Source organism: Adiantum capillus-veneris, chromosome 28, assembly GCF_014529385.1.
Source record: "Adiantum capillus-veneris isolate H3 chromosome 28, ASM1452938v2, whole genome shotgun sequence".
Taxonomy (NCBI): domain Eukaryota; kingdom Viridiplantae; phylum Streptophyta; class Polypodiopsida; order Polypodiales; family Pteridaceae; genus Adiantum; species Adiantum capillus-veneris.
Genome location: NC_140958.1, coordinates 68,421,871 through 68,446,622, shown reverse-complemented (window position 1 = coordinate 68,446,622; position 24,752 = coordinate 68,421,871). Strand labels below are relative to the sequence as shown.

General features: G+C 42.7%; 1 protein-coding gene across 1 annotated transcript; it reads left to right on the top strand.

Moving 5' to 3' along the window:
• Nucleotides 1-14,129: 14,129 nt before the first annotated feature.
• On the top strand, nucleotides 14,130-17,225 carry LOC147420618 (uncharacterized). Its single transcript, XM_086504562.1, has one exon. It carries the CDS (start codon nucleotides 14,130-14,132, stop codon nucleotides 17,223-17,225), a length of 3,096 nt encoding a protein of 1,031 aa, XP_086360688.1.
• The last annotated feature ends 7,527 nt before the right edge of the window (nucleotides 17,226-24,752 follow it).

Genomic DNA, 24,752 nt, shown 5'->3' with positions numbered 1-24,752 from the left:
CATATACTTCAGTAGACAACTTGTATTGTAAAATTTGACCTAGGGATCCTACAATAGGCTCCATCGGGAAACGTATGGCCCTAACAAGATGTGAGTAGATCATTACCGGAGATGTGTGATCCAATAGCCGGTATGTATCAGCTTTTCCTTCAACTTGGCCATAAAAAAAGCCTTCAACAACCTTCCCTCCTCTAACAATTTTGTTATGCCACTTATCCTTTTGTGCTTTCACCGTTTGGTACAACACTTCTGTGCATTTGATAATGTAGAAGTCTTCGTTTGCCTCAGCTGCTTTTACTGCAAAATTATCCCCTATGGACAGCATGCCACTTAACATTTCAGGGCATCCTTCATATAGTGGCAGGTTGGACACTTGGCTCATCGGAATCGATGTTGAATCTCCACCCTCCTCCTCGTCATCTGATTCGTCATCCATAATTGTATCCCCGGACTCTGGCAAGGGTTTGATGCAAACATATTTCCATTCTTCAATGTGCATTCTGTTCCTGCATCTTCTCCACAACCCACGCATACACGGATCACAAAAGCATGAAAGTGATCGAAAGCGTATGGCGGTGCGGTTGTCCTATGAATAGCCATCAGCACAATGAAATGAGCGGGAGCCAACGATGCACTCACAGTCCCATTGCAGATTGCGCTGCACTTCATTCGCGCCAATAAGCCAAAATACTCTTTGCGTATTACACCTCTGAGACTATTCTCTTGGCTGAAAAGTTGCTTTCAAAAAGTTGACAACATCGGCTGCACACTTCATACGCCAGCCATCTGGTTTCAATTCCTCATGCGTCAAAGTTCTCTTGATGACTGCCCCTGCCCCATCATGTTCACCTTTTCCATGGCCGGATGCAGAGAAGTTATGCATCATGTGCAAGCCTGTCATTTGATAGTACTTGGCCACAAAATAGTAAGGTCTACGGGCCTTGAATTGTGAAGCAGCACCATCTGACCAAACCCAATGTTGTTGCAGAGAATGTCCTCGTTCTTTCAGCCACTTGTCATGCAGCAAGAAATGTCATAATAATCAATATCTAATTCTCCTAAATGATTTTCTCATATTAAACTGATCATTTAATGTGGGGAAGTGCCAAGGGAGAAAAAGCTAGAATATTGGTTAAGTTAGCAGACCGGCCACAGTAGGGATCCAAAGGAGGGAAAATAGGGATCCAAAGGGGGGGCCATCTGCAAAAGAACCATGTGAAACAATGGGCCAAAAAGACCCTAAGGTTCAGCCCATTAAGACTTCCAAAATGCTAAGGTTCCAAAATTCAAAGGTTGTGTCCAAAGGTCAACCCTAGGGAAAATTGGATGCTTAGTGTGTGCCCAAAAAGTCTTTCTACATCCCTACATGGGAGGGGGCGAGCCCCAAAGCTAGGGGATGAGAGAGAAAGCCACACACACACACACAGGCTCCCTTTACACAAAGGGAATGAGGGACACATGTCAGCTCCCTAGGCCAGATGCCCACAAGGTGTGCCCAATTCCTATTGGAAGACCCTTGAAGTGGACCAATGAGAATTAAGCTAGAGTAAATCTAGTTTAATTAATTTAAAAACATTTAATAAAAGAAACCAATGAGAATTAAGTCTCCTAGAAGACTATTGGGCAGTCTCCCAAGGGGTCCAATGAGCATTCAGGAGCCCCATGGCTTGCCTGATTCCTATTGGCCAGGAGGCAAAGGGGTCCAATGAGAGTTTAGTTTAATTATTTAATTACCTAAAGCTCTCACAAAAGGGGAAAGGGGGACACATGTCTAAAGGCTATCACTTATGCTGCTTAATTCCTATTGGCTTGACCTGGGGAGGTCCAATGAGGCAAAGGCCAGACTTATTTAGCAGCTAGGGCTCGCCCAAGAGAGAGGGGGGGCTGATTTTTGCTTGGCATTGACACACACACTCTCACACTTGACCATGTGTGAAGGGAAAATACTCTATCTCCTCCCAAGCTTTAATGGAGAGCTCATCACCTACTCCAAGCTTGTGAGATAGAAGCCTACATCAACACTCTCTTGGCATGTGGATGCAAATCCAACCAAGAGCTAAGCTTCAATGCATGCTCATCTTCTCTACCAAGCTAATTACTAAGCTAAGCTATGCTAATATGAGTGATTATGTGAGGAGATGTACTTCTTTCTCGTAAGATACTTCTTTTTCCTCTCAATCTACTCTCATACCCTGCTAGCTCTCACCATCTTCGAAGGTGTGTGAGGTCTTGGGTCTGAGAACGGGGATAATTCAAGTTGTGTTTGATTAAGTGTTTTGCTTGGTGTATGAAGCTTCCATCTTCATTGCACTAGCTAGTCTTGAAGGAACACAAAGAATTGTATTGTACAATGTCTCTCTTGATGGGAGAAACCATAATACAAAGCCTTTTGGAGGGGGGACCGGCTCCATGCAAATCCGGTCCTCAACTGTTGTCAATAGCTTAATTGCTCTCTCTTTTGAAAGTATTGTCGATGCTATCTAACTAGGTGTTATGCTTTTTGTTGCACTCTCCACCCAAGCACTCTTGTAATTCTCATTAGGAATCTATTCTAATGAAATGCCCACTATATTCATGCTAATTTCCGCTACACATAAGATTTTAGGCCATTAAATGTTACATTGGTATCAGAGCTCAAGGTTTCTCTTTTCTTGCTCAAGAAGGGAGGTCCTCAAGCTAGCTACAAATGGTTGGTATTATTAATTGCCTGTGAGTAAGTAGAATAGGGATTTTTCAGCCTTGCAGTGCGCCTGCCTTTGTGCAGTTAACGGGGCATCACCGTCGAGAGCTATGGTCTTAATAGTGGAGTCCTACGGGGCTTGCCTACGGCTTAACCACTATTGAGCTATTAGAAGCTTGACAGGAGCCGGTGCTGTTTTGGTGTCGAAAGACCCTCTCTTCTATTCCTTGCAATTAATGGTATTCGAGCCGCGGGTACAGTAGCTTGAGTGCTTTTTCTAAAGGGGTAAAGAGGAGTAGCAACTAGGGCTTGAAGTGCCAAAGTACACCTAAAAAGTTTACACCTAAAAGTTGTTAGAATGGCTGACAATAGTAAAGAGAGTGAAATTAATGTTGATAACTTTGATTTTGCTCATGAGCAAGCTACTAATGATGCTTCAATGCTTGTTAACTATCTTGTTTCTAGGCTTCAACAAGCCATGGGCAATCCATCTCTCCAAAGTGAAGTGCAACGGCAGCTCCGTGCTCACGGGATTCTCCAAGCTCATCACCATGACGAGAGAACACCTAGGAAGCCTCCTTGTGAGACTACCAAAAGAGGTCTCTCTCCGATTCGGGAAGAAGAAGAGAATCCATATGAAGGGCTCAAGAACTTACTTCTGGATGATGCATCTCCTTCCCAAAGGAGAATCCAAGAGCCTCCACCGAAGGAACGAGAAAGAAGCGAGTCTCCCGCCACCTCGGCGGAGATGGCTCCACGAAGACGGCGGGCTAAACGCTCTCCATTACCACCAAAGCGGAGAAGACCATCACACTCTTCTCCACGCCATAATTCAAAGAGGGATGATAAAAAGCAAGAGAAGAAAAAGGCGAGAAAGAGGACACCCTCTTCTCCATCTTCTTCATCCTCTTCCTCTTATGAAAGCTATCGTGAAGACGACAAAGATCAAGACAAGAAAAAGGCGAGAAAGAGGTCACCCTCTTCTCCACCTTCTTCAAATTCTTCATCTTCTGAAGAAAGTGATGGTGCAACTTTTGAACCATCAAAAAGAAGAGGCCATAGGAAATCCTATGCCGCATGGAAGAGGTCGTCCAAGCTGAAGAAATTCAAAGAGGGAGGGAAGAGCATCTCTTTCCTTACCTATGATGGCACCTTCGGTGCTACAGACAAAGTTTTGGCCTTTATCGAGCAATTCGATGTGGCGTTTGGAGATGAGGGCTTCACGGAGTCCTCTAAGCTACGCCATGTAGCTATGCACTTTCAAAAGTCTGCCAGACAATGGTGGTCTAGCCTACGAGCCAACGGTGAAGCTCCACGAACATGGAAGGCTTTAAGAGCTTCCATTATGAAGCAGTTTTTGGCCACCGATGCCAAAGACAAAGTACTCACCGAATGGCGAAGCTTAAAGCTCTCTCCCAATGAATCCATCCACAAATATGTAGACAAGTTTTGGGACCTACAACTCAAGGCCACTGTCTTCAAAAAGTTGGATTTTGGAGAGCAAAAGCAACAATTTTGTGCGGGCTTAACCGAAGAAATGGCGGAGTATGTCAACTCCCAAAGGCCACGTACCATATCGGCGGTAATACACCATACTATGGTGGCCTCGCGAATCAATTTCCAAACGGGGGGTAAAAGAAATAATAAGCCCCCGGAAAACAAGGGTTCCAATGAGCCTAAGGGGAAGGACAATGTCCAAAAGTCTCCTAAGGGCAATTCCAACAAAGCTAAAGAGAAGGGAGTTTACAAAGGAAACAATAAACTCTCTCCTGAAGAGCTTGAGCGTTATCGTAAAGATAACCGGTGTTTCAAGTGCGGCGAACAAGGGCATGCGTACCGCGCTTGTCCCCAAAAGAACAACCGCCAAGATCCTCCTAGAGCTTCTTTGGTTGAAATCCAAGAGGAGGAGATTCACCAAACTCACCACAAAGGATCTCCTCTATGCCATGCTTGGGGAAAGGTAAGAGAACATGATGCTTTTATTCTCTTTGACCCTGGTTCTACTCACAATTTCATATCTATGGAGTTAGCCACCAAGCTAGGCATACAATCCTACGAGATGGGAGATATCCTACCCGCAGACAGTGCCTTCAAGGGGCAAGAAGCTTCAGTCACTCCCTTAATCGGGAAATTGAGGCTTCATGTCCAAGGCTATGTGGACAAAGAGGACTTCTTTATCTCTCCTCTCAAGCATGAGGATGTAATCCTAGGGGCACCATGGTTTGACCGCCTGGCTGCCCATGTTAAATTTACTGAAAGGAGAATCTCCTTTAAGTTCAGGGAAAAGGACATGTATATAGATGCTAAGGAGATGGGTAACACCATCCCCATTGTACATACACCAGCTTTCAACAAGTCAATAAAGAGCTCTATTTCCGTGTACATGATTTTTGTTAAAGATTCTCAAAATGAACCTAATGCTTTAGCAAAAGAAAATAAAAGCAACCAAAAGGAATTAGAGTTATCCAATTTTCTCAAGGGGTTTCAAGATGTCTTTATTGATGACATCCCTTGTGAGCTACCTCCTAAACGAGGTAATGACGACCATGCAATTGAACTTCTTCTAGGAAGTTCACCGCCTAACAAACCTCCTTATAGAGTTTCTCAAGCTCAACAAGAGGAGATTATGCGGCAAGTGCATGAGTTAATTGAGAAGGGCATGGTTAGGCCTAGCTCATCTCCATTTTGCTCACCTGTGCTATTAGTGCAAAAGAAAGACGGCACATATCGTATGTGTGTCGACTATAGAGCACTAAATAGGATCACTATCAAGAATAGGTTTCCCGTTCCACGGGTAGAAGACCTATTTGATAAGCTACAAGGATCGACCTACTTCAGTAGGATTGACCTAAAAAGTGGCTATCATCAAATAAGGATAGTTGATCAAGACATTGTAAAGACCGCATTTCGTACTACATTTGGTCTTTACGAATACATTGTCATGCCTTTTGGCTTGACTAATGCACCAGCCACATTCAACCGCTTGATGGAGAAGCTGTTCAGGCCTCATCGAACCTTCACTGGAGTGTTCTTTGATGATATTATCATCTACTCTAATTCATTGGAGGAACACAAGCAACACCTCCAGGTAATATTTCAAGTTTTAAGAGAGAGTAAACTTTATGTTAATCGAAAGAAAAGTGAATTTTTCTTGCAAGAGATTCAATATTTAGGTCACATTATCTCTCAAGATGGAATCCAAATGGATCCATCCAAGTTAGAGGTAATAAAAGGATGGCCTAAACCAAGGAATCTTCATGAACTAAGAAGCTTTATAGGTATGTGTGCATACTATAGACGCTTCATAGAAAAGTTCTCACAAATTGCGGGACCATTACATGACCTAACAAAGAAAAATGTTAGGTATACGTGGTCTGCTAAGGAGAACAATGCTTTCGAAAAGCTTAAAGAAAAGCTTATCTCTCAACCTGTGCTTACACTACCGGATCTCTCAAAACCATTTGAGGTCCAATGTGATGCTTGTGGTGATTGCCTTGGGGCTGTTCTGCTCCAAGAAGGGCACGCCATAGGCTATGAGAGTCGAAGGCTCGACCCTGTTGAGCAAGCTCTAGGCATATACGAAAAAGAACTCCTTGCAGTTCTACATGCCTTAGACTCATGGAAGCACTATTTATTGGGGACTCCTTTCATTCTGCGAACGGATCACCAAAGTCTTAAGTACTTCATGACGCAGACCAAGCTTTCCGACAAACAAATGAGGTGGGCAAATTTCCTTTCGCAATTTCATTTTCATATTGCTCACATTGCTGGCAAGCATAATCAAGTAGCCGATGCACTCTCAAGACGACCGAGAGTGAATGCGGTTTCCATAGCAACTCACAACGATCTATCTTCAATGATAGATGAGTATGCTATTGATCCCGATTTTAGAGATGTGATTGCAGCCCTTGCATTAGGGAAGAAAGAAGAACCATTTACTTTACAAGATGGTTATCTTCTCTATGGCAATAGACTATGCGTTACTAACTCACTACGTGAGAAAGTAATGTATGAATCTCATGCTCCCCCATATGCGGGGCATAGAGGGATTCAGTCTACCCTAAAGGGAATTGAAACATATTTCTATTGGCCTACCATGAAAGTGAACATACACGAGTATGTTTCCAAATGTGTGGTATGTCAAAAGACAAAATTTGATAGAGGGAAGCAACTTGGATTGCTTCAACCCTTGCCAATCCCTAATTCACCGTGGGAGAGCATATCCATGGATTTTATCTTTGGATTGCCTAAGTCTATCCATGGGAATACGGGAATATGGACGATAGTAGACAGGTTCAGTAAACAAGCTCATTTTATACCTGTCAAAAAGACTATCAAAGCCCATCAAATGGCAACCCTCTTCATTTCACAAATTTTCAAGTACCATGGCTTGCCAATGTCCATAGTGTCGGATAGAGATCCTAGAATGACCAGTAATTTCTGGAAGGGTCTCTTTGAGAATTTAGGAACAAGGCTAAACTTCTCTTCGGCCTATCATCCACAAACTGATGGCCAAAGTGAAATAGCTAACCTAACCATTCTTGATCTACTAAAAGCCTATGTAACGGAAGTAGATCAAAGATCCCAATGGGAGAAGTACTTACCTTTAGTAGAGTATGCTTACAATAACACTGTACATACTTCTACAGGAAAAGCACCTTTCGAGGTAATTGAGGGAAGATCAAAAAGTCCCTTGCTACTTAAGGTACATGGGAAGATCTTCGCTGCAGATGAGTATAGCCGAGACCTACAAGAATCTTTCCAAAAGATTAAGGATGCTATCTCTATCTCACAGCAAAGGCAAAAGGCTGCTGCTGACAAGCACAGAAGAGCCCAAGCCTTTAAAGAAAACGATTGGGTCTTGTTAAAGTTTCCCAAGGCTCGATTAAGGCACACGACGGGCAAGAATCCTACGGGCCACCAAAAGTACTATGCTAAACTAGCAAAAAGGTATTATGGTCCCTTCCAGATTCTTAGGCCAATCAATGAGATGGCCTATCAACTTAAGTTGCCCAATCATTGGCTCATACACAATGCTTTTCATGTGAGCCTATTAAAGCCTTACAAAGGAGAGCCACCTCAAGAACCAACTATTGAAGATCCACCGGAGATCGAGGACCACGAGGAGGTGCTGCAGCCCGAGTCCATTCTCCGACATGAAGACAAGGTATTAAGAGGCGGTAAGACCATCCGACGATATCTTATTAAATTTAAGAATTATCCTTTTGAAGATGCTAGATGGATGCAAGGCATACAATTAAAGGATAACCTAAACCTTGTCAATGCTTACAATGCTTCCCAAGAGTAAGCAAATGTACAAAATGTTAAAAAAAAATGAACAAAATTTTTTGTCTTATAAGACTCTCTTTTTCTTTATTTGTGCACAAAAATGAAGTAGTATGCATGCTTAGATCAAGTTTGCGGAGACGACGTCTCCCGAACACCAAGTAGAGCTTGTCACTCTACTATGGAAGACTGATAGGACTAATGTGCAGACATGCTTGCGGCAGCCTCAGGCTCTCAAGCGCCAAATGGACTAGTCATCCATTATGGAATGATGTCGTAGGGTAACATAGGGATCCTCTACCCGCTAAGAAAAGGACTCATGCATATGCTTTATCTTCTCTACACCATAGTCGAGGACGACTATGATTTCAAGAGAGAGGTAATGTCATAATAATCAATATCTAATTCTCCTAAATGATTTTCTCATATTAAACTGATCATTTAATGTGGGGAAGTGCCAAGGGAGAAAAAGCTAGAATATTGGTTAAGTTAGCAGACCGGCCACAGTAGGGATCCAAAGGAGGGAAAATAGGGATCCAAAGGGGGGGCCATCTGCAAAAGAACCATGTGAAACAATGGGCCAAAAAGACCCTAAGGTTCAGCCCATTAAGACTTCCAAAATGCTAAGGTTCCAAAATTCAAAGGTTGTGTCCAAAGGTCAACCCTAGGGAAAATTGGATGCTTAGTGTGTGCCCAAAAAGTCTTTCTACATCCCTACATGGGAGGGGGCGAGCCCCAAAGCTAGGGGATGAGAGAGAAAGCCACACACACACACACAGGCTCCCTTTACACAAAGGGAATGAGGGACACATGTTAGCTCCCTAGGCCAGATGCCCACAAGGTGTGCCCAATTCCTATTGGAAGACCCTTGAAGTGGACCAATGAGAATTAAGCTAGAGTAAATCTAGTTTAATTAATTTAAAAACATTTAATAAAAGAAACCAATGAGAATTAAGTCTCCTAGAAGACTATTGGGCAGTCTCCCAAGGGGTCCAATGAGCATTCAGGAGCCCCATGGCTTGCCTGATTCCTATTGGCCAGGAGGCAAAGGGGTCCAATGAGAGTTTAGTTTAATTATTTAATTACCTAAAGCTCTCACAAAAGGGGAAAGGGGGACACATGTCTAAAGGCTATCACTTATGCTGCTTAATTCCTATTGGCTTGACCTGGGGAGGTCCAATGAGGCAAAGGCCAGACTTATTTAGTAGCTAGGGCTCGCCCAAGAGAGAGGGGGGGCTGATTTTTGCTTGGCATTGACACACACACTCTCACACTTGACCATGTGTGAAGGGAAAATACTCTATCTCCTCCCAAGCTTTAATGGAGAGCTCATCACCTACTCCAAGCTTGTGAGATAGAAGCCTACATCAACACTCTCTTGGCATGTGGATGCAAATCCAACCAAGAGCCAAGCTTCAATGCATGCTCATCTTCTCTACCAAGCTAATTACTAAGCTAAGCTATGCTAATATGAGTGATTATGTGAGGATATGTACTTCTTTCTCGTAAGATACTTCTTTTTCCTCTCAATCTACTCTCATACCCTGCTAGCTCTCACCATCTTCGAAGGTGTGTGAGGTCTTGGGTCTGAGAACGGGGATAATTCAAGTTGTGTTTGATTAAGTGTTTTGCTTGGTGTATGAAGCTTCCATCTTCATTGCACTAGCTAGTCTTGAAGGAACACAAAGAATTGTATTGTACAATGTCTCTCTTGATGGGAGAAACCATAATACAAAGCCTTTTGGAGGGGGGACCGGCTCCATGCAAATCCGGTCCTCAACTGTTGTCAATAGCTTAATTGCTCTCTCTTTTGAAAGTATTGTCGATGCTATCTAACTAGGTGTTATGCTTTTTGTTGCACTCTCCACCCAAGCACTCTTGTAATTCTCATTAGGAATCTATTCTAATGAAATGCCCACTATATTCATGCTAATTTCCGCTACACATAAGATTTTAGGCCATTAAATGTTACAAGAAACAATGTTGTACAAACAATGTGTCATGCTGCTTGTCATCCGATATGTAGAAGTGTAGCGTCTTCTGTGTACCACCTGTAGCATTTCTTAAATAAGTGATGTGCACAAGTATTGTGACTTGGGTAGACCACCAATGCATTGACTGAATTTCATTCTGAACTTTAAAGGAATAATTCTCCACAAAGTCAATAACAGATACTACAACGTTGCTAGGAATATTCTGCAAACAGTCCTTGAATTGTTGGGCTTGCCAGCGGAAGACAAAGTTGTGCTTGATGAAGCCTATCAGATGGGCTGAAAATAGGCTAAGAAAAGTCCCACTTTTCATCCGTTGCACAATCAAGTCCTTTCTCTTCTTCTCACTCCCACCTTCGTGAACCTGTCCTGTTTCAACCTCCATGAAAACCTTCACAGACACCTCCTTGCTCTCCTATGCTATCTCATCGGGACAAAATGTCAACCTCCATACTCCACATTGTGAGCAGTCCCCCATCAAGCATTTCTTTGCATGGTATTCACAATTTGGAGGCTTTGGGCACATGATGGATTCCCACATAACGGTGATGTGCTGACACACTGCTTGGTTTGCAAAACATGTTAGTCTCTCATCACCTCTGCAACAAACGGAGCAAGTGCAAAGGTGACCTTTCCCGTGGTGCCCGAACTTGTTCTGCCGCATTTGATTAAGGGCCTCTTTGAAATAGAGCATCTGCACATGAACCACACAGCAGCAAGTATTTCTGTCCTTCAACTTCCGTACAAAGTATGGCTTCAATGCCTCGAAGCATCTAAGAGACACTACCACTATTGGGTGAGCCTTCTTGAATCTTTGGTACAGCTCAACCTATGGCACAAAAACAAAACGATTCAGAAAAAAACCAACATCATGGTACTGGTAAAATTTCACTAATGCAGTAGTGCCAAAACTGGCTTTCGACAGTTCCAAATATGGTACTATAATAGTGGACAGACGTGCACCCAAGTTCAACAGTACCCAAAAGTACCAAATTTGGTACTGTAATAGTGGACAGATGTGCACCCAAGTTCAACAGTACCAAAAAGTTCCAAATATGGTACCGTAGATTTGGTACTGTCGGTAGGCTTTGGTACTCTATAGATATTATTTGGTACTCTACATATAGGCTTTGGTACTCTACAGATAGGATTTGGTACTCTACAGATAGTCTTTGGTGGTATCCGATGAGTTTGGTACTCTACATATAGGCTTTGGTACTATCAAAAGTGTGGGGTACCCTGTAAATAGACTTTGGTCCTATAGTGGTAGGCTTTGGTACTCTACAGATAGGATCTGGTACTCTTCAGAGCGGATTTGGTACTCTACAGATAGTCTTTGGGGGTATCCGATGAGTTTGGTACTCTGTAAATAGACTTTGGTTCTCTATACATAGGCATTGGTACTGGATAATTAGGTTTTGGTACTCTGTCGAGAGGATTTGAAACTCTATGGATAGGCTTTGGCACTCGATCGCTAGGATTTGGTACTCTACAGATCTGAGTTGGTACTCGATATACCGGATTTGGTACCCTACATATGTGCTTTGGTACTTTATAGATAGCCTTTGGTACTCGATAGACAATATTTGGTACTCTACATATAGGCTTTGGTACTATCAGAAGTGTGGGGTACCCTGTAAATAGACTTTGGTCCTATAGTGATAGGCTTTGGTACTCTACAGATAGAATTGGGTACTCTACAGAGAATATTTGGTACTCTACAGATAGTCTTTGGTGGTATCCGATGAGTTTGGTACTCTGTAAATAGTTTTTGGTTCTCTATACATAGGCATTGGTACTGGATAAATAGGTATTGGTACTCTATCGAGAGGGTTTGAAACTCTATGGATAGGCTTTGACACTCGATAGCTAGGATTTTGTACTCGATATACCGGATTTGGTACTCTACAGATCTGCTTTGGTACTCCATACATATGCTTTGGTACTAGATACACCGGATTTGGTACTCTACAGATGTGCTTTGTTACTCCATAGATAGCCTTTGGTACTCGATAGACATGATTTGGTGCTCTACATATAGGCTTTCGTACTATCAGAAGTGTGGGGTACCCTGTAAATAGATCTTGGTCCTATAGTGATAGGATTTGGTACTCTACAGAGAGGCTTTGGTGGTATCCGTTGAGTTTGGTACTCTGTAAATAGACTTTTGGTTCTCTATACATAGGCATTGGTACTGGATAATTAGGTTTTGGTACTCTATAGAGAGGGTTTTAAACTCTATGGATAGGCTTTGGCAGTCGATAGCTAGGATTTGGTACTTTATGGATATTCTTTGGTACTGTAAACACCCTCTGCCGTACAACAGACTACCAAATTTGGTACTGTCTGGACCAAATAAGCCTTAAGTAGCACCAAACAAGATGTACAATTACTAGAAGTTGTTGGTACCTGAGATTCGTCGAGTAGATGTATAGGATGTTTGACGACACTTTTCATTCCAATTCTCATCTTGCATATGTCTTTCTTGTTGGGTGAAACTCTGCTCTCTGATGTCCAAAAGGCATATACCAAATCTCTTGTTTCATTGGTAATAACGGTTCCTCGTGGCAATTGTCTCTCACAAGCACTCAATGGCAACACTTCATCTTCATCTTTATTCTCTAGCCGTGAGCTTGCTGCAGCTATATTCCTTCGATGGATCCCCAAGATACTAGCCATTCTGGATTGGTTTACTGATTGTGAGTTTGTACTATTGTTCAGAATCATTGCCAAAGAGCTTCTCTTTACAAAAAGTTCACTTGCTGAATGAGGGACCTTGATTTGAGTCAAAGTGTTGCGCACACCCGATACAACAGTGTCTTCGACTTTGCTGAAATTTGATGGGTGCAACAAGGAAAATGTTTGGTGGTCCAACAGTTGCCGGAATATTTCCTTCTGCTCATTCTTTGCAATCCCTACTGTTTGCTTGCGCCAACATCGAGCCACCGCTGCACAAATGTTCTTTCTTGACCTGGCTTCCCATAATCCAAGAGTAGACGTAGGATGTCTTTCCTTGCTTCTCTATGCGCGTTTCTTTGCATCCCAATAATCACGAAGAAAAGCCTGATTACCGGCTGGAATACTAGTGCTAATGGAATTGATGTGCATCTGCTGAACATTGCTTGGGCCACCTTGTACCTCATCAAAAGAGAGGAATTGTGCGTCACCTTCCATCTCATCGATAGAGAGGAGCTGTGCATCACCTTCTACCTCGTTGAAAGAGAGGTCCTGAGCATCACCTTCTATGTCATCGAAAGAAAGGTTTTGAGCATCACCAAGACAGTAATCTCCTGCGCTACTATCCATTTGCACAGAGAGAGAGAGAGAGAGAGAGAGAGAGAGAGAGAGAGAGAGAGAGAGAGAGAGAGAGAGAGAGAGAGAGAGAGAGAGAGAGAGAGAGAGAGAGAGATAGATAGAGAGAGAGAGAGAGAGAGAGATGTGCTGGAGTGAAAGCTCCCAACCGTAACCCCACCCCCCGGCCCCGCCGTCACCCCCACCTCTTCTTAGGATTGCATGCTTCTAAAGTTAAAAAAACGTCCACTTAAAAAAGAAGTTTATTTGCCCTCCCCAATTCCAAAAAAATGCCCATGGTTTTTACACACAAGAATCACCAAGCATATGTTGTGTCAAGGACACTACTTTTTGTACCACCAAACCATGCTTTGACCCTACACTGAATCCTCAAATTAAAGAAATAGATTACCCAACCAAAGCCTCATTCATTCGTGCACTTGTACGTTCTGATCCTGTAACAACAGCACGATACTATGTCCATAGATTTCAAGCAATGAAAACGGAATTGAAACGCAACAATGCCATCCTTGGTGAGTTGACGGATTACTTTTTTGTGACCGAGTTTCAAAATAGAGGAAGTCAGCATGATCATGGATTACTTTGGGTGAAACATGCACCTCTCTTTGGTGTAGCGCCGGATAATGAAACAATACATTTTATCGACACACATATTGCTACCGACAAGAATTTGTTAGAAGAGTCTCTTCAAACCGTGCAATCCCACCACCATCGCAAAACATGCAAAAAACGTAAAAGCTTTTGCCGGTTTGGTTTCCCGCGTCCACCCTCTTCGAGAAACTATGATTCTAAATCCAATCGTAGTGGCACAAACGGAGAAAAACGCATTGTTATCCTGCAAAAAATGCATTGACGAACAGATGCTTGCTCTTGGACATGATTCAAAAGTGTCATATGATGAATGGTTGACCTCTTTGGGAATGACTGAAGAAGTGTATATTAAGTCCCTTTCGGTGAACATCACAGAGCCAACACTACTCTTGAAAAGACATCCAAAAGACATTTACACAAACAATTTCAACAAAGAGTTGTGTAGTCTATGGGATGCAAACATTGACATTCAATTTATATTCAATGGCCATGGTGCTGCTGCATATTGCACATCATACATGACTAAAAACGATTCGACCACAAGCAAAACAATCAAGCACATATTGCAAGATTGCAAGAAGACAAGTATGTCAACGTTGGATCGGTTGAAAAAAATTGGCGGTGCTTTGATCAATACACAAGAGATGACATCACAGCAAGCCACATACATTTCTCTTTCATTGCCTTTACATAGTGCGACTAGACAATTTGTGTTCGTCAATGCAGATTTTGAAAGCCAACGAACATTGTTGTTGAAAAGAAGAGCTGCATTGAATACTTTGAATCTTGACGATTCTAACATTTTCTTTGACGATATTGTCACCAAGTACACCCATCGTCCAGACAACCTTGCACACATATGTTTGGCTGATTTTGCAAGCAACTACCGATGCGTGCGTGGCTCTACCCGCAAGTCTAGGCACCCTCGAGTCATACGGTATGCTAACTTCATTCTAGAGAAGGATGCAGAGAGGCATTTTCATGATCTTTGCTTATTGTTCCTTCCATTTATTGGCAATGAGAAAACCTTTGAGACAAGTGTTGATTGTTGGAAAGACAAATTTACCTCAAATTATGCAATTATAGATGACAATCGTCAAAAATATTGTAGGCTAGAACTTCGTGCAGCAACCTCAAACACACTTTCATTGCCGTCATCCTCAAGATCTAAGCCTAGCGAGTCATACAAATATGAGTTGGCACTTGATATTCAACCAAGCAAGCCCACTACAAGATCCTTACCAACATTTCGAAAATTGGCATTGTGCAACGAGGAGTACCACTTACTTGTGTCCAAGTTGAACATCGAGCAACGTTCCCTTTTTGACGACATTATGATTAGAAAGCGATTGCAACCAACTCAACCAATCCATCTCTTCTTAATAGGTGGTGCAGGAACGGGAAAAACTTTCACTTTGCAAACAATCGCGCAAGGCTTGATTCGTCACTACAATGCCTCCCTTGAATTAGATGTACATCTTCCCTCAACATTGCTAATGGCATATACAGGAAAAGCAGCTTTCAACCTTAGAGGGACAACGATTCACTCAGCATTGCGTTTGACCATTGTCTTCCAACCAAATGTTTCTCTTTCTTCTGAGAGCCTTGCCGAGCTCTCACAACTGTATAGAAATCTCAAGCTTGTTGTGTTTGATGAGGCATCTTTGATTGGGAATAGACTCTTGCGTATCATAGACACAAGGCTGCGATCAATTAAGCACAACCACATAGAGCCATTCGGTGGTCTAGATGTCATCTTGTGCGGTGACCTGTGTCAAGCAAGCCTGGTTCGAGATCGTTGGATATTTAGCGAGCCACAGGATTCTCTGCAACTGCTCTCGCCTTCATTCTGGCTCACCCATATAAAATGCCACGAGCTCACAAAAACAATGCGTCAATCAAATAATGACTTCATTGCCATTCTGAATAGAATACGCAAAGCAAAACACACAACCGAGGATTTGTTGCTCTTGAATACCAACCATACCAACAAGGTCTTTAACAAATTGACAACACCCCATTTATACTTCACCAACAACTTGAAAGACTCACATAATCGACTTGTTTTTGAGGAATTGCCTACTAAAGCATACATAATCCATGCAAGAGACAACCACCATAAAACTTGCTCAAAAAACCTAGTTGTTCCAAATAACCCACAAAACACAGCAGGCTTGTCCTCAACCTTGGAGCTCAAAGCAGGAATGATTGTCGAACTTTGTGGTGGAAATATTGATATTTCCAACGGTCTTGTGAATGGCGCAGATGGAATTCTGAAGCTTGTGGACAGTAGAGCTAACTGTCCTATTGCATGGATAGAGTTTTTTGATTCCTCAACGGGCTGCAAACAACGACATGTGAACCAACACCTTAATACGATTCCCATTGGCACTCAGTGGACACCAATTTTTCAAACAACAAAAGAATTTCAAGTTGGTAAAAATGCATTGAACACTGTCTCTCGAACTCAGTTTCCAATACAAGCAGCGAATGCACGCGCTATCCATAGGTCACAAGGCTTGACAATGAGCCTAGTAGCCTTTGATCCAACATCAATAAACTCACATGGATTAGTTTACACAGCTCTTTCCCGCATCAAAGATCCATCAAACCTCCACATCCTCAATCCGATTCATCCAACCCAAATCAAAGTCGACAAAATTGTGCTTGATGAGCTTGACCGCCTCAACAATGATGCCAAATGGGAGTATTTGACAAAATTTCCATTCGCATACAAAGACACACATCATATCATTCAATCATTGAACATCGTTTCTAGTCACAAATATCTCAAACATATCAAAGACGATTTGAATTTTACAAGTTCTGACATTCTATGCCTCCAAGAAACAAAGCAAAAAAATCCTTCCAATGATTTTGCACCAAAGTTTCATCATGTCCATCACCACAGCAAAATAGGTGTTTCAATCTACTACAAGCCTAGCATCAAGCTCCACTCTACAAAAACATTTCTAGCTCCAGAAATAGAAATCATTCAAGTTATATTAGCCATTCATGAACACCTTGATTGGGAAATCATATGCGTCTACAAATCACCAAACACATCTTCAACTGCATTGGTCACACAACTCTATACCCTGCTGCAACAATCCCATTCTACACGGATGAGTGTCATCATGGGAGACTTTAATGTAGACAATGAGCCCACAAACAATCAATATCGTTACTTGGAGGAGAAGCTCCAAGCACATGGCTACACACAACAAATTCATGATGTGACCACTTTGTACAACTCAAAGCTCGATCATGTTTGGATTAAAAATCCCCCTGCATCGTTCATCATAGGCACACGCTTTTGCTTTTGGTCCGATCATTCATCCACACATCTAATCATCCCTAAATGATTCCTATACATCCCTCCATCCCTCCCTCCCTCCCTTTTTCCCGTCATCTCTCCCTTCCCTCATCCTGTCCACAAAAACAAACCATGTTTCCATATTCTATGCCTACCTTTATCCTGGAAAGACGCAATTTTGCTACTCTTCAACCCTTCATTGGGACCGACATTCTGTAATGTAATCTGCTAATCACTTTCTCAATCAATGTGACTTCCGTCCTTGCGCATTTGTGTTTCCCTCCCATGTTCTCAATTTGTTTCATCTATTGGCAGGCCTTGTGATTTTATCACTTGTTTTTTTTTGTGACCAAGAATGGGGCTTAGTTATCACTTTAAATAACTCATAGCCATGACCACCAAGGTCAAGCAAGACTCGTAACCCCCATCTCTCTCTCTCTCTCTCTCTCTCTCTCTCTCTCTCTCTCTCTCTCTCTCTCTCTCTCTCTCTCTCTCTCTCTCTCTCAAGTGTCTCACTCATAAGAGCTAGATTTGGTAGGGCGATGAACAAAACCATCAATCCAAAGTTGAAATCCTATCGTACATAAGCATTTCCAACCGCAAATTTTTGATATATTTTTACTACTATTTTCTCATAAGTTATGACACTCCACCAATATATTGAGACCTAACCTCCCCATCTGCATTGCTTAATCCTACCACGGCGTTTTTTTTGTTTGATACATACAATGAGGTTCACTTACATGAACAAAAAGAAAGAGAGCATGGCTTAGGGGCAAGTTGTTGCACCCACACGACATATTGGAGAGGCAAAGAGCGAGGACCGAGGCCACCCCTAGCGCTCACTTGAACGAGAGAGAGAGAGAGAGAGAGAGAGAGAGAGAGAGAGAGAGAGAGAGAGAATATCGCCCTATTTTGAACAAGGTGAAGTATTCACAGGAGCCTTCAAAAGGCCAAAAGGTGACTATTGAGTGTCGTGAGAGTTAAAAATCAATTTTAAAAAGGTAAAAGCTCATAACGATCTCCGAGCGAGAGAGAGAGAGAGAGAGAGAGAGAGAGAGAGAGAGAGAGAGAGAGAGAGAGAGAGAGAGAGAGAGAGAGAGAGAGAGAGACGATATTGTTTAAAAGAAACCTTTTATTTAGTCCTTAATGTAAAGTGGTGGAATCTAAACTAACATAATATGGCAGAAGGGGTAGCCCTTTACACGTGTCAAAATCTACGACATGAAGGTTCAACTCCAAAATTAAGAGAAGCCCCTGTTCACGCGAGGGAGAGAGAAAGAGAGAGAGAGGCCGCCGAAGGCAGCTGGCCGTACTAGTTTAGTTTACTTCTTAAGCAGTGTTTGGAAAAAATCGGGGTTTATTGCATTTTTAATCGGTTAGATTTGCAAAATCTTGGCTAGATTATGAGATAGCCTTGACAAAAACACACACACACACACACACACACACACACACACACACATAGAGGGATCCTCTAGAAATGCTCATGAGGGTCACTAGCAATGCTCAAGAGGTGTTGCAATGAGCCATGCTCCATCACGTCAAACTGCAGGTCCATCAAGATTGCGCAGGCGCGCGCGCGCACACACACACACACACACACACACACACACACACACACACACACACACACACAGAGAGAGAGAGAGAGAGAGAGAGAGAGAGAGAGAGAGAGAGAGAGAGAGAGAGAGAGAGAGAGAGAGAGAGAGAGAGAGAGAGAGAGAGAGAGAGAGAGAGAGAGAGAGAGAGAGAGAGAGAGAGAGAGAGAGACGCCAACAAGACCGAGTTGGGTGTAGGGATTTTTCTATTGCATGCACATGCACGCTTGCAGTGCAACAACAGAGGTTTTTTGAGAGAGAGAGAGAGAGAGAGAGAGAGAGAGAGAGAGAGAGAGAGAGAGAGAGAGAGAGAGAGAGAGAGAGAGAGAGAGAGAGAGAGAGAGAGAGAGAGAGAGAGAGAGAGAGAGACGCCAACAAGGCTGAGGGTGCAATAACCTCGATGGATTTTTCTATTGCATGCACATGCACGCTTGCACTGCAACATAAGAGGTTTTGAGAGAGAGAGAGAGAGAGAGAGAGAGAGAGAGAGAGAGAGAGAGAGAGAGAGAGAGAGAGAGAGAGAGAGAGAGAGAGAGAGAGAGAGAGAGAGAGAGAGAGAGAGAGAGAGAGAGAGAGAGAGAGAGAGAGAGAGAGAGAGAGAGATTCATGTTTCCACTACCGGTTGTTGTGCGTCGTCTCACAGGTTGAGACACACACACACACACACACACAGATTTAGGACGTATGTTGCCTTGCCAACAGAGTTTGACTCGCGCTACCGGCTCTGGAGTGTTGAGGGTAGAGATAGAATGTTTGTTTTAGGGTCTCGACTGCCAGGTCGGCAAGGTGAGTGAGTGGGTGGGTGGGTGAGACTGTAGGGGTCTGAGAGAGAGAGAGAGAGAGAGAGAGAGAGAGAGAGAGAGAGAGAGAGAGAGAGAGAGAGAGAGAGAGAGAGAGAGAGAGAGAGAGAGAGAGAGAGAGAGAGAGAGAGAGATTCATGTTGTATGTTGTATAGAGAAACAGTGTAAAAACCTGCAAAATAAACCTAAATTTTAATTTTTTCCTCTTGAATTTTGTATGTTTGAAAAAATGATTTTACCCAAGGTGGTTCGACCACTCTCCAAGTGAGAGGCGAAACTTTTTCGGCGCATCGTTTCCACCTATTTATGGGAAGAGCATTTGCATTAGAAAGGCCCTCCCAAACGGTTGTTAGCAAGCGTGTGGACATGTGCTCTTTACCTCATGTTGTGAGTTGCTTCTCCAAGTACAGCCAATTGCTACCAGTCAGTTTGACTTTTTGCTAATCAGCATCGGGTACTACAGGTCCAAAAGTTGCTTTTTGAACCACCCCCAGTTCCCCAATGAAACTGTAGCAATCGTGAGCGAAAATCTAGCAGTCATAAGTGATGCGTGCGTTGAAGCTCTGAGGCATCTTGAAGCACTCTCAAGGGTCTCTAAAGGCACTTTTAGAGGGCCTATGGGGGACAGATAGAGAGACTTCCATTTAGAGCCTACATTCACCCACAAAGCTTATAATTGCAAGTAAATTGTACAGAATGGAAAAGATAGAAGAACGTAAAAAAATAAAAATTTGAAAAAGATTGCTTGCACACACACATCCAATGACCTCCTTGATAGGGGTTGAGGCAAGGCTTCTTAGCGCAAGCACACACATAGATATTTGTTGAGAGAGAGAGAGAGAGAGAGAGAGAGAGAGAGAGAGAGAGAGAGAGAGAGAGAGAGGAAAGAAAGTGTGCACGTATGTCGCATGTGTCAATGCAAGGAACTTGCCGATACACCGTGTGCGAGCCACAAATGGCTCCAAGCACACAACAAGCCTAAACTAGTAAGCTCAAAGAAGGCGATGGTGTGTCACTCACCCCTCTATTCTTGCTTCGTGGAGGATTCCTCGCTGCGAAGAAGAAGGAGACGCCGCTACACCGCGCTCAACCGCTTCATCGCCGTCGTGCCTTCGTAATGCTCGATCGCCCACACACACTCTCTCTCTCTCTCACACACACACACATACACACACACACAAGGAGGTGAAGAAGAAGAAGATGGAGATGGAGATGCAGCAAGAGCACTCTTCTATTGCACAAATGAGAGAATGAGTGAATTTTAGGTTTATTTGACTTTTATATGAGCTCACCCCATTCACACTTGGGCGCCCATGCTTAGCCAACTAATCCCTTGAATGTTCCAGTTAGAGTGCGCCTCTCATCGGCGATCACTCTTACCCTTTTCCTATTGGACCGACAAGCCCAATACCTGACTCTACCAAATAAATAATACAATGTCCGCCGTAGGTTAGAACGTCCGTTGTAGGTGATAGGATGTCCGTGAGCCATGAGGGTTAACATGCCCCCCTTCCTGATGTAGATTTCGTCCTCGGAAGCTATTGAGTTGAAGCTCTTTCGTTGAGGTGGAAGAGCATTTGAGATGAATGTCCTTAGCCTTCTTCAGTCACTGCAAAATCAAACAACATTGGCACAGTAATTGCATTCTCATATTAAAAAAGCATATGCAGTTGTAGGCAGACAATGTGATTGGCAAGAGAATTTTAAACTATTTGTCAGCAACAAACATTAAATTGCAATATAATCAAATGCATAAACAGATGTAAAGGTAAAAAATTAAACAAGTATGGGGTCGCTAATTTAACGATCGAAAGGCACTAGAGATCGACTATTAATACCATGGGTAAGCTTCTTAAATTTCTCTGGTCAATTAAGTTGTTTAATCGCGAGAGCCAAGTATTTCATGTTCGAGGGCTGACTAGAGGCTATACCTAGAAGACCTTGTAGTTAAGCTACGATAAAAGGAATTTCTCATGAAATCATCGCCTGACTGATTACCTTTTCTTTGACCCCCCAAAGTCTTTTCACAGTGATTCAATTTTGATGTGTGTGCTTATTTTGTATGCCTTGGGTTTTTTGCTTTTCAAGGAAAAGCGCCCACATTGGGAACCTCTAGGGCTCTAGTACCATAGGCGATACATGTGAGTGAAGTACCCAATCAAGCTGAGATTTCTCTTCCAGCTTAAGATTTTACATTGTGGCACTTTGATTTGTTTTTGTTTGTTCGTTTTCAGCATTTTAATTTTGTAACTTTGGGGGGTCATATAACACTGATACACCTCCCCAGGCTCATCACACAAGTAAACTCCCTTTATAATACTTAAGCTAAAGGTCAATAGGGTCAAGCCCACTAGAAAGCCCTAGTACATTTCACACAATGCTGCCTAAATCGGATTAAGAACCTAAGTAACCATTGATTATTAGGAAGGCATTCCGCATGGTATTAAGAGAAGATCTCTAACACCTAACTTGGTCAAACTAGCTTCGTCGGACTGCTTGATTTTTAAATCTAGACAAGTGATTATGACAAAAAATTACATTGATTTAATGTTTGGTACTAAGCAAATGTGATGAATATTATGCTACCAATCACAATTAAAGCAGACAAACATAGATGCAAAAAAGATAAGGGGGAATGCTAATGGACAAGAAACACCTGTTTGTGTCGATGGTCGCGCTTGATCTGAAGTGTGAACGAGAGAAAGATTCCATGAAGGTCCAAATCCTAACCACAGCAACATGCTCCTGTACACACTAAGAAACACAAAGAATACCTCTAGGAGGCACATCAGTGGGAAAAGGAACTTTGCTAATCACTCAACTCTAAAACAGAACCACTCCTATCGTACCGATTCTACCTACCCTCGATCACTCGAGTGATGAGGAACAAAGGTGTTTTATGGCATAGGTGTCTACTTCAGTGTACCGGATGTGAATGTGTAGGTTTTGGTCAATGTTTTGACTTTTTGTGCATACTCGTTTGCTAATTGCTCTTGCTCTTTATTTATTTTTTGTTTTTTGTGAGTATAAGGCTTTATATATACATTCCCTAAGATTGGTGATTGAGAGGTCAGGGAAACAAGGTTGAGAGGGAAGCAAGTGAATGATGGATGTCAGCAAACACTCCCCCCTTCCTTGGGTAGATCATACCTTTTGAAATGAGCTCGTCACCCTTTGAAACCAATTGTTCCAGTTGGTAATAGGTGGGGATTTTTGCCAGTAGTTTTCTATTACCTTAGGTGCCTCGTCGAGTTGCAAGGGTGGTAAGGTACTCTCCCAGGATCGAACTTTAAGTGGTTCATTAGGTGATTCTTGAACACTGGGAGGTGTGGACTCCTTTGTAGCTTCATGGAGGTCCACTATTGTAGGTCGAGGATGTGGAGAAGCTTTTACCTCTATGGATGCATTACATGAGGAGCTAGAAGCTTCATGGGACTCCGCCCTTGTTGAGCTAGGTGGAACAAATCGTTCTTTCTTTGGTACCCAAACTAGCTATGGAGCGGGTGTGTAGCATTCTGTGATTTTTTTCTTTTCACGATTGTCGATTTGTTTTGGAGCTACAGGAGTGGGTTCATATGGATCAGGTGACAAGTAAGAACACAATCTATGTTTTGGCACCCAGATTTGATCATTTCCTTGATAGTAGCCTTGGGCTTTCAATAGTCGTTTAGGAATCCATCGCAATATTTTCTTACTTTTCTTAGAGCGAGTGGTACGTTTCTTACAATGCTTCTGTTTTTTAGCACTAGCTATGGTCACTAAAGAAGCTTTAGGGACCCACTTGTATGTTTTCTTTGTTATATGAGGATGAGTCTTGTCAGAAGCTATATACATTGCTTGTAGCATATTTAAGGATATGGTCATTTCATCCCCCTCAAGTGTTACCCAGGTCGTCCCCCTATTTCCCCAAGTGTCTATGGTTGCTGCTAGGTGGACCCAATCCACATTGTCCGACTCAGTCATCCCAGGTAGTACATCCATATAAGGAGAATCTTCTCCAACATCAGTGTCCTCTTTACACGTGTAACAATACTGCAATGGGGCCGAGTGAACTGTGGTGTCAGATCTATGATCGATTATAAACCTGTTTCCTAGAGGATGTGCTCGACCCGTCACAAGATCCACTCGAATGACAGAATCTTGGAACTGCAGGTAGACATGGTTTTTGGACTAGTCATGCACCATTTTTGCTTCCCTCATGAAAGGACGTCCTAAGATCATCTCCGATGCCATAGTGTGTTTGGAGAAATCCATAACAATAAAGGTAATCCTTATTTTATGTCCAAAGACCTTGATCTTGAGATCTTCTAGCATCCCAATAGGTTTAACAATAGACCCATTGGCCATCTTCACTACTATGGTTGTGGTCGCAAGGTGAGGTCTTCCCATAGTTTCCCAGCAATTTTTAGTCACAATGCTAACCCTAGCGCCACCATCAAGGATTCCCTTCACAATTAATCCCTTAGTAGTGATTGGTATGGTCGCATTGGATTCATCACCCTCAAAGTATTGTCCCAACTTGTTAACAGGTATCTCTATAACAAGGTTCTCATCTAGGTTCGGTTGTGGATCTATGTATTCCTCCTCTATTGGCATCTCCCCAGCTCCATCCATCTGTGCAAATTGTGGTAGCCCAAACTTCAGTTCTCCATTGAGGAAGGCTCGAAGAGCTGAGACTAGCTCGGGGTCTTTATATAGTTTGGACATGATGGTGGTTCTAACTTCTGAAGACATGAAATCCATCAATTTGGCAATGTTTAACGGCACCTTTTGGCCTTGAGTCCCTTGATGTGGGGAAGATGGGATCTCCATTTCTTCGATAGGATCAGGTAGTCCCTCTGTAAACATTCTTTCCATCAAGAAGTGAGTACACCCACTTTCCCATGACTTTAAGTCACTTTCTTCTTGGATGACACTAGGTATGTCCAAGGGTTTATGGACTTGGTGAGGTTGTTGTTGCGTAGGGAACACGGTGTCTGTAATCTGGATCTTCCTAGGTGCTGGTTCTAGATCCCTTTGGGTATCTTCTACCAAACTCTTTAATTGCTTGACTCGCTCAATCTCCTCTGTAGGGTTTGGGTAAGTTCCTATCTTCTTTTTGGATCCTGGCCATTGTGGCTCATGAAGATCTTCCTTGTTGGTTTCTATGTTAGTGGTCATTTTGGTCTCCATGGT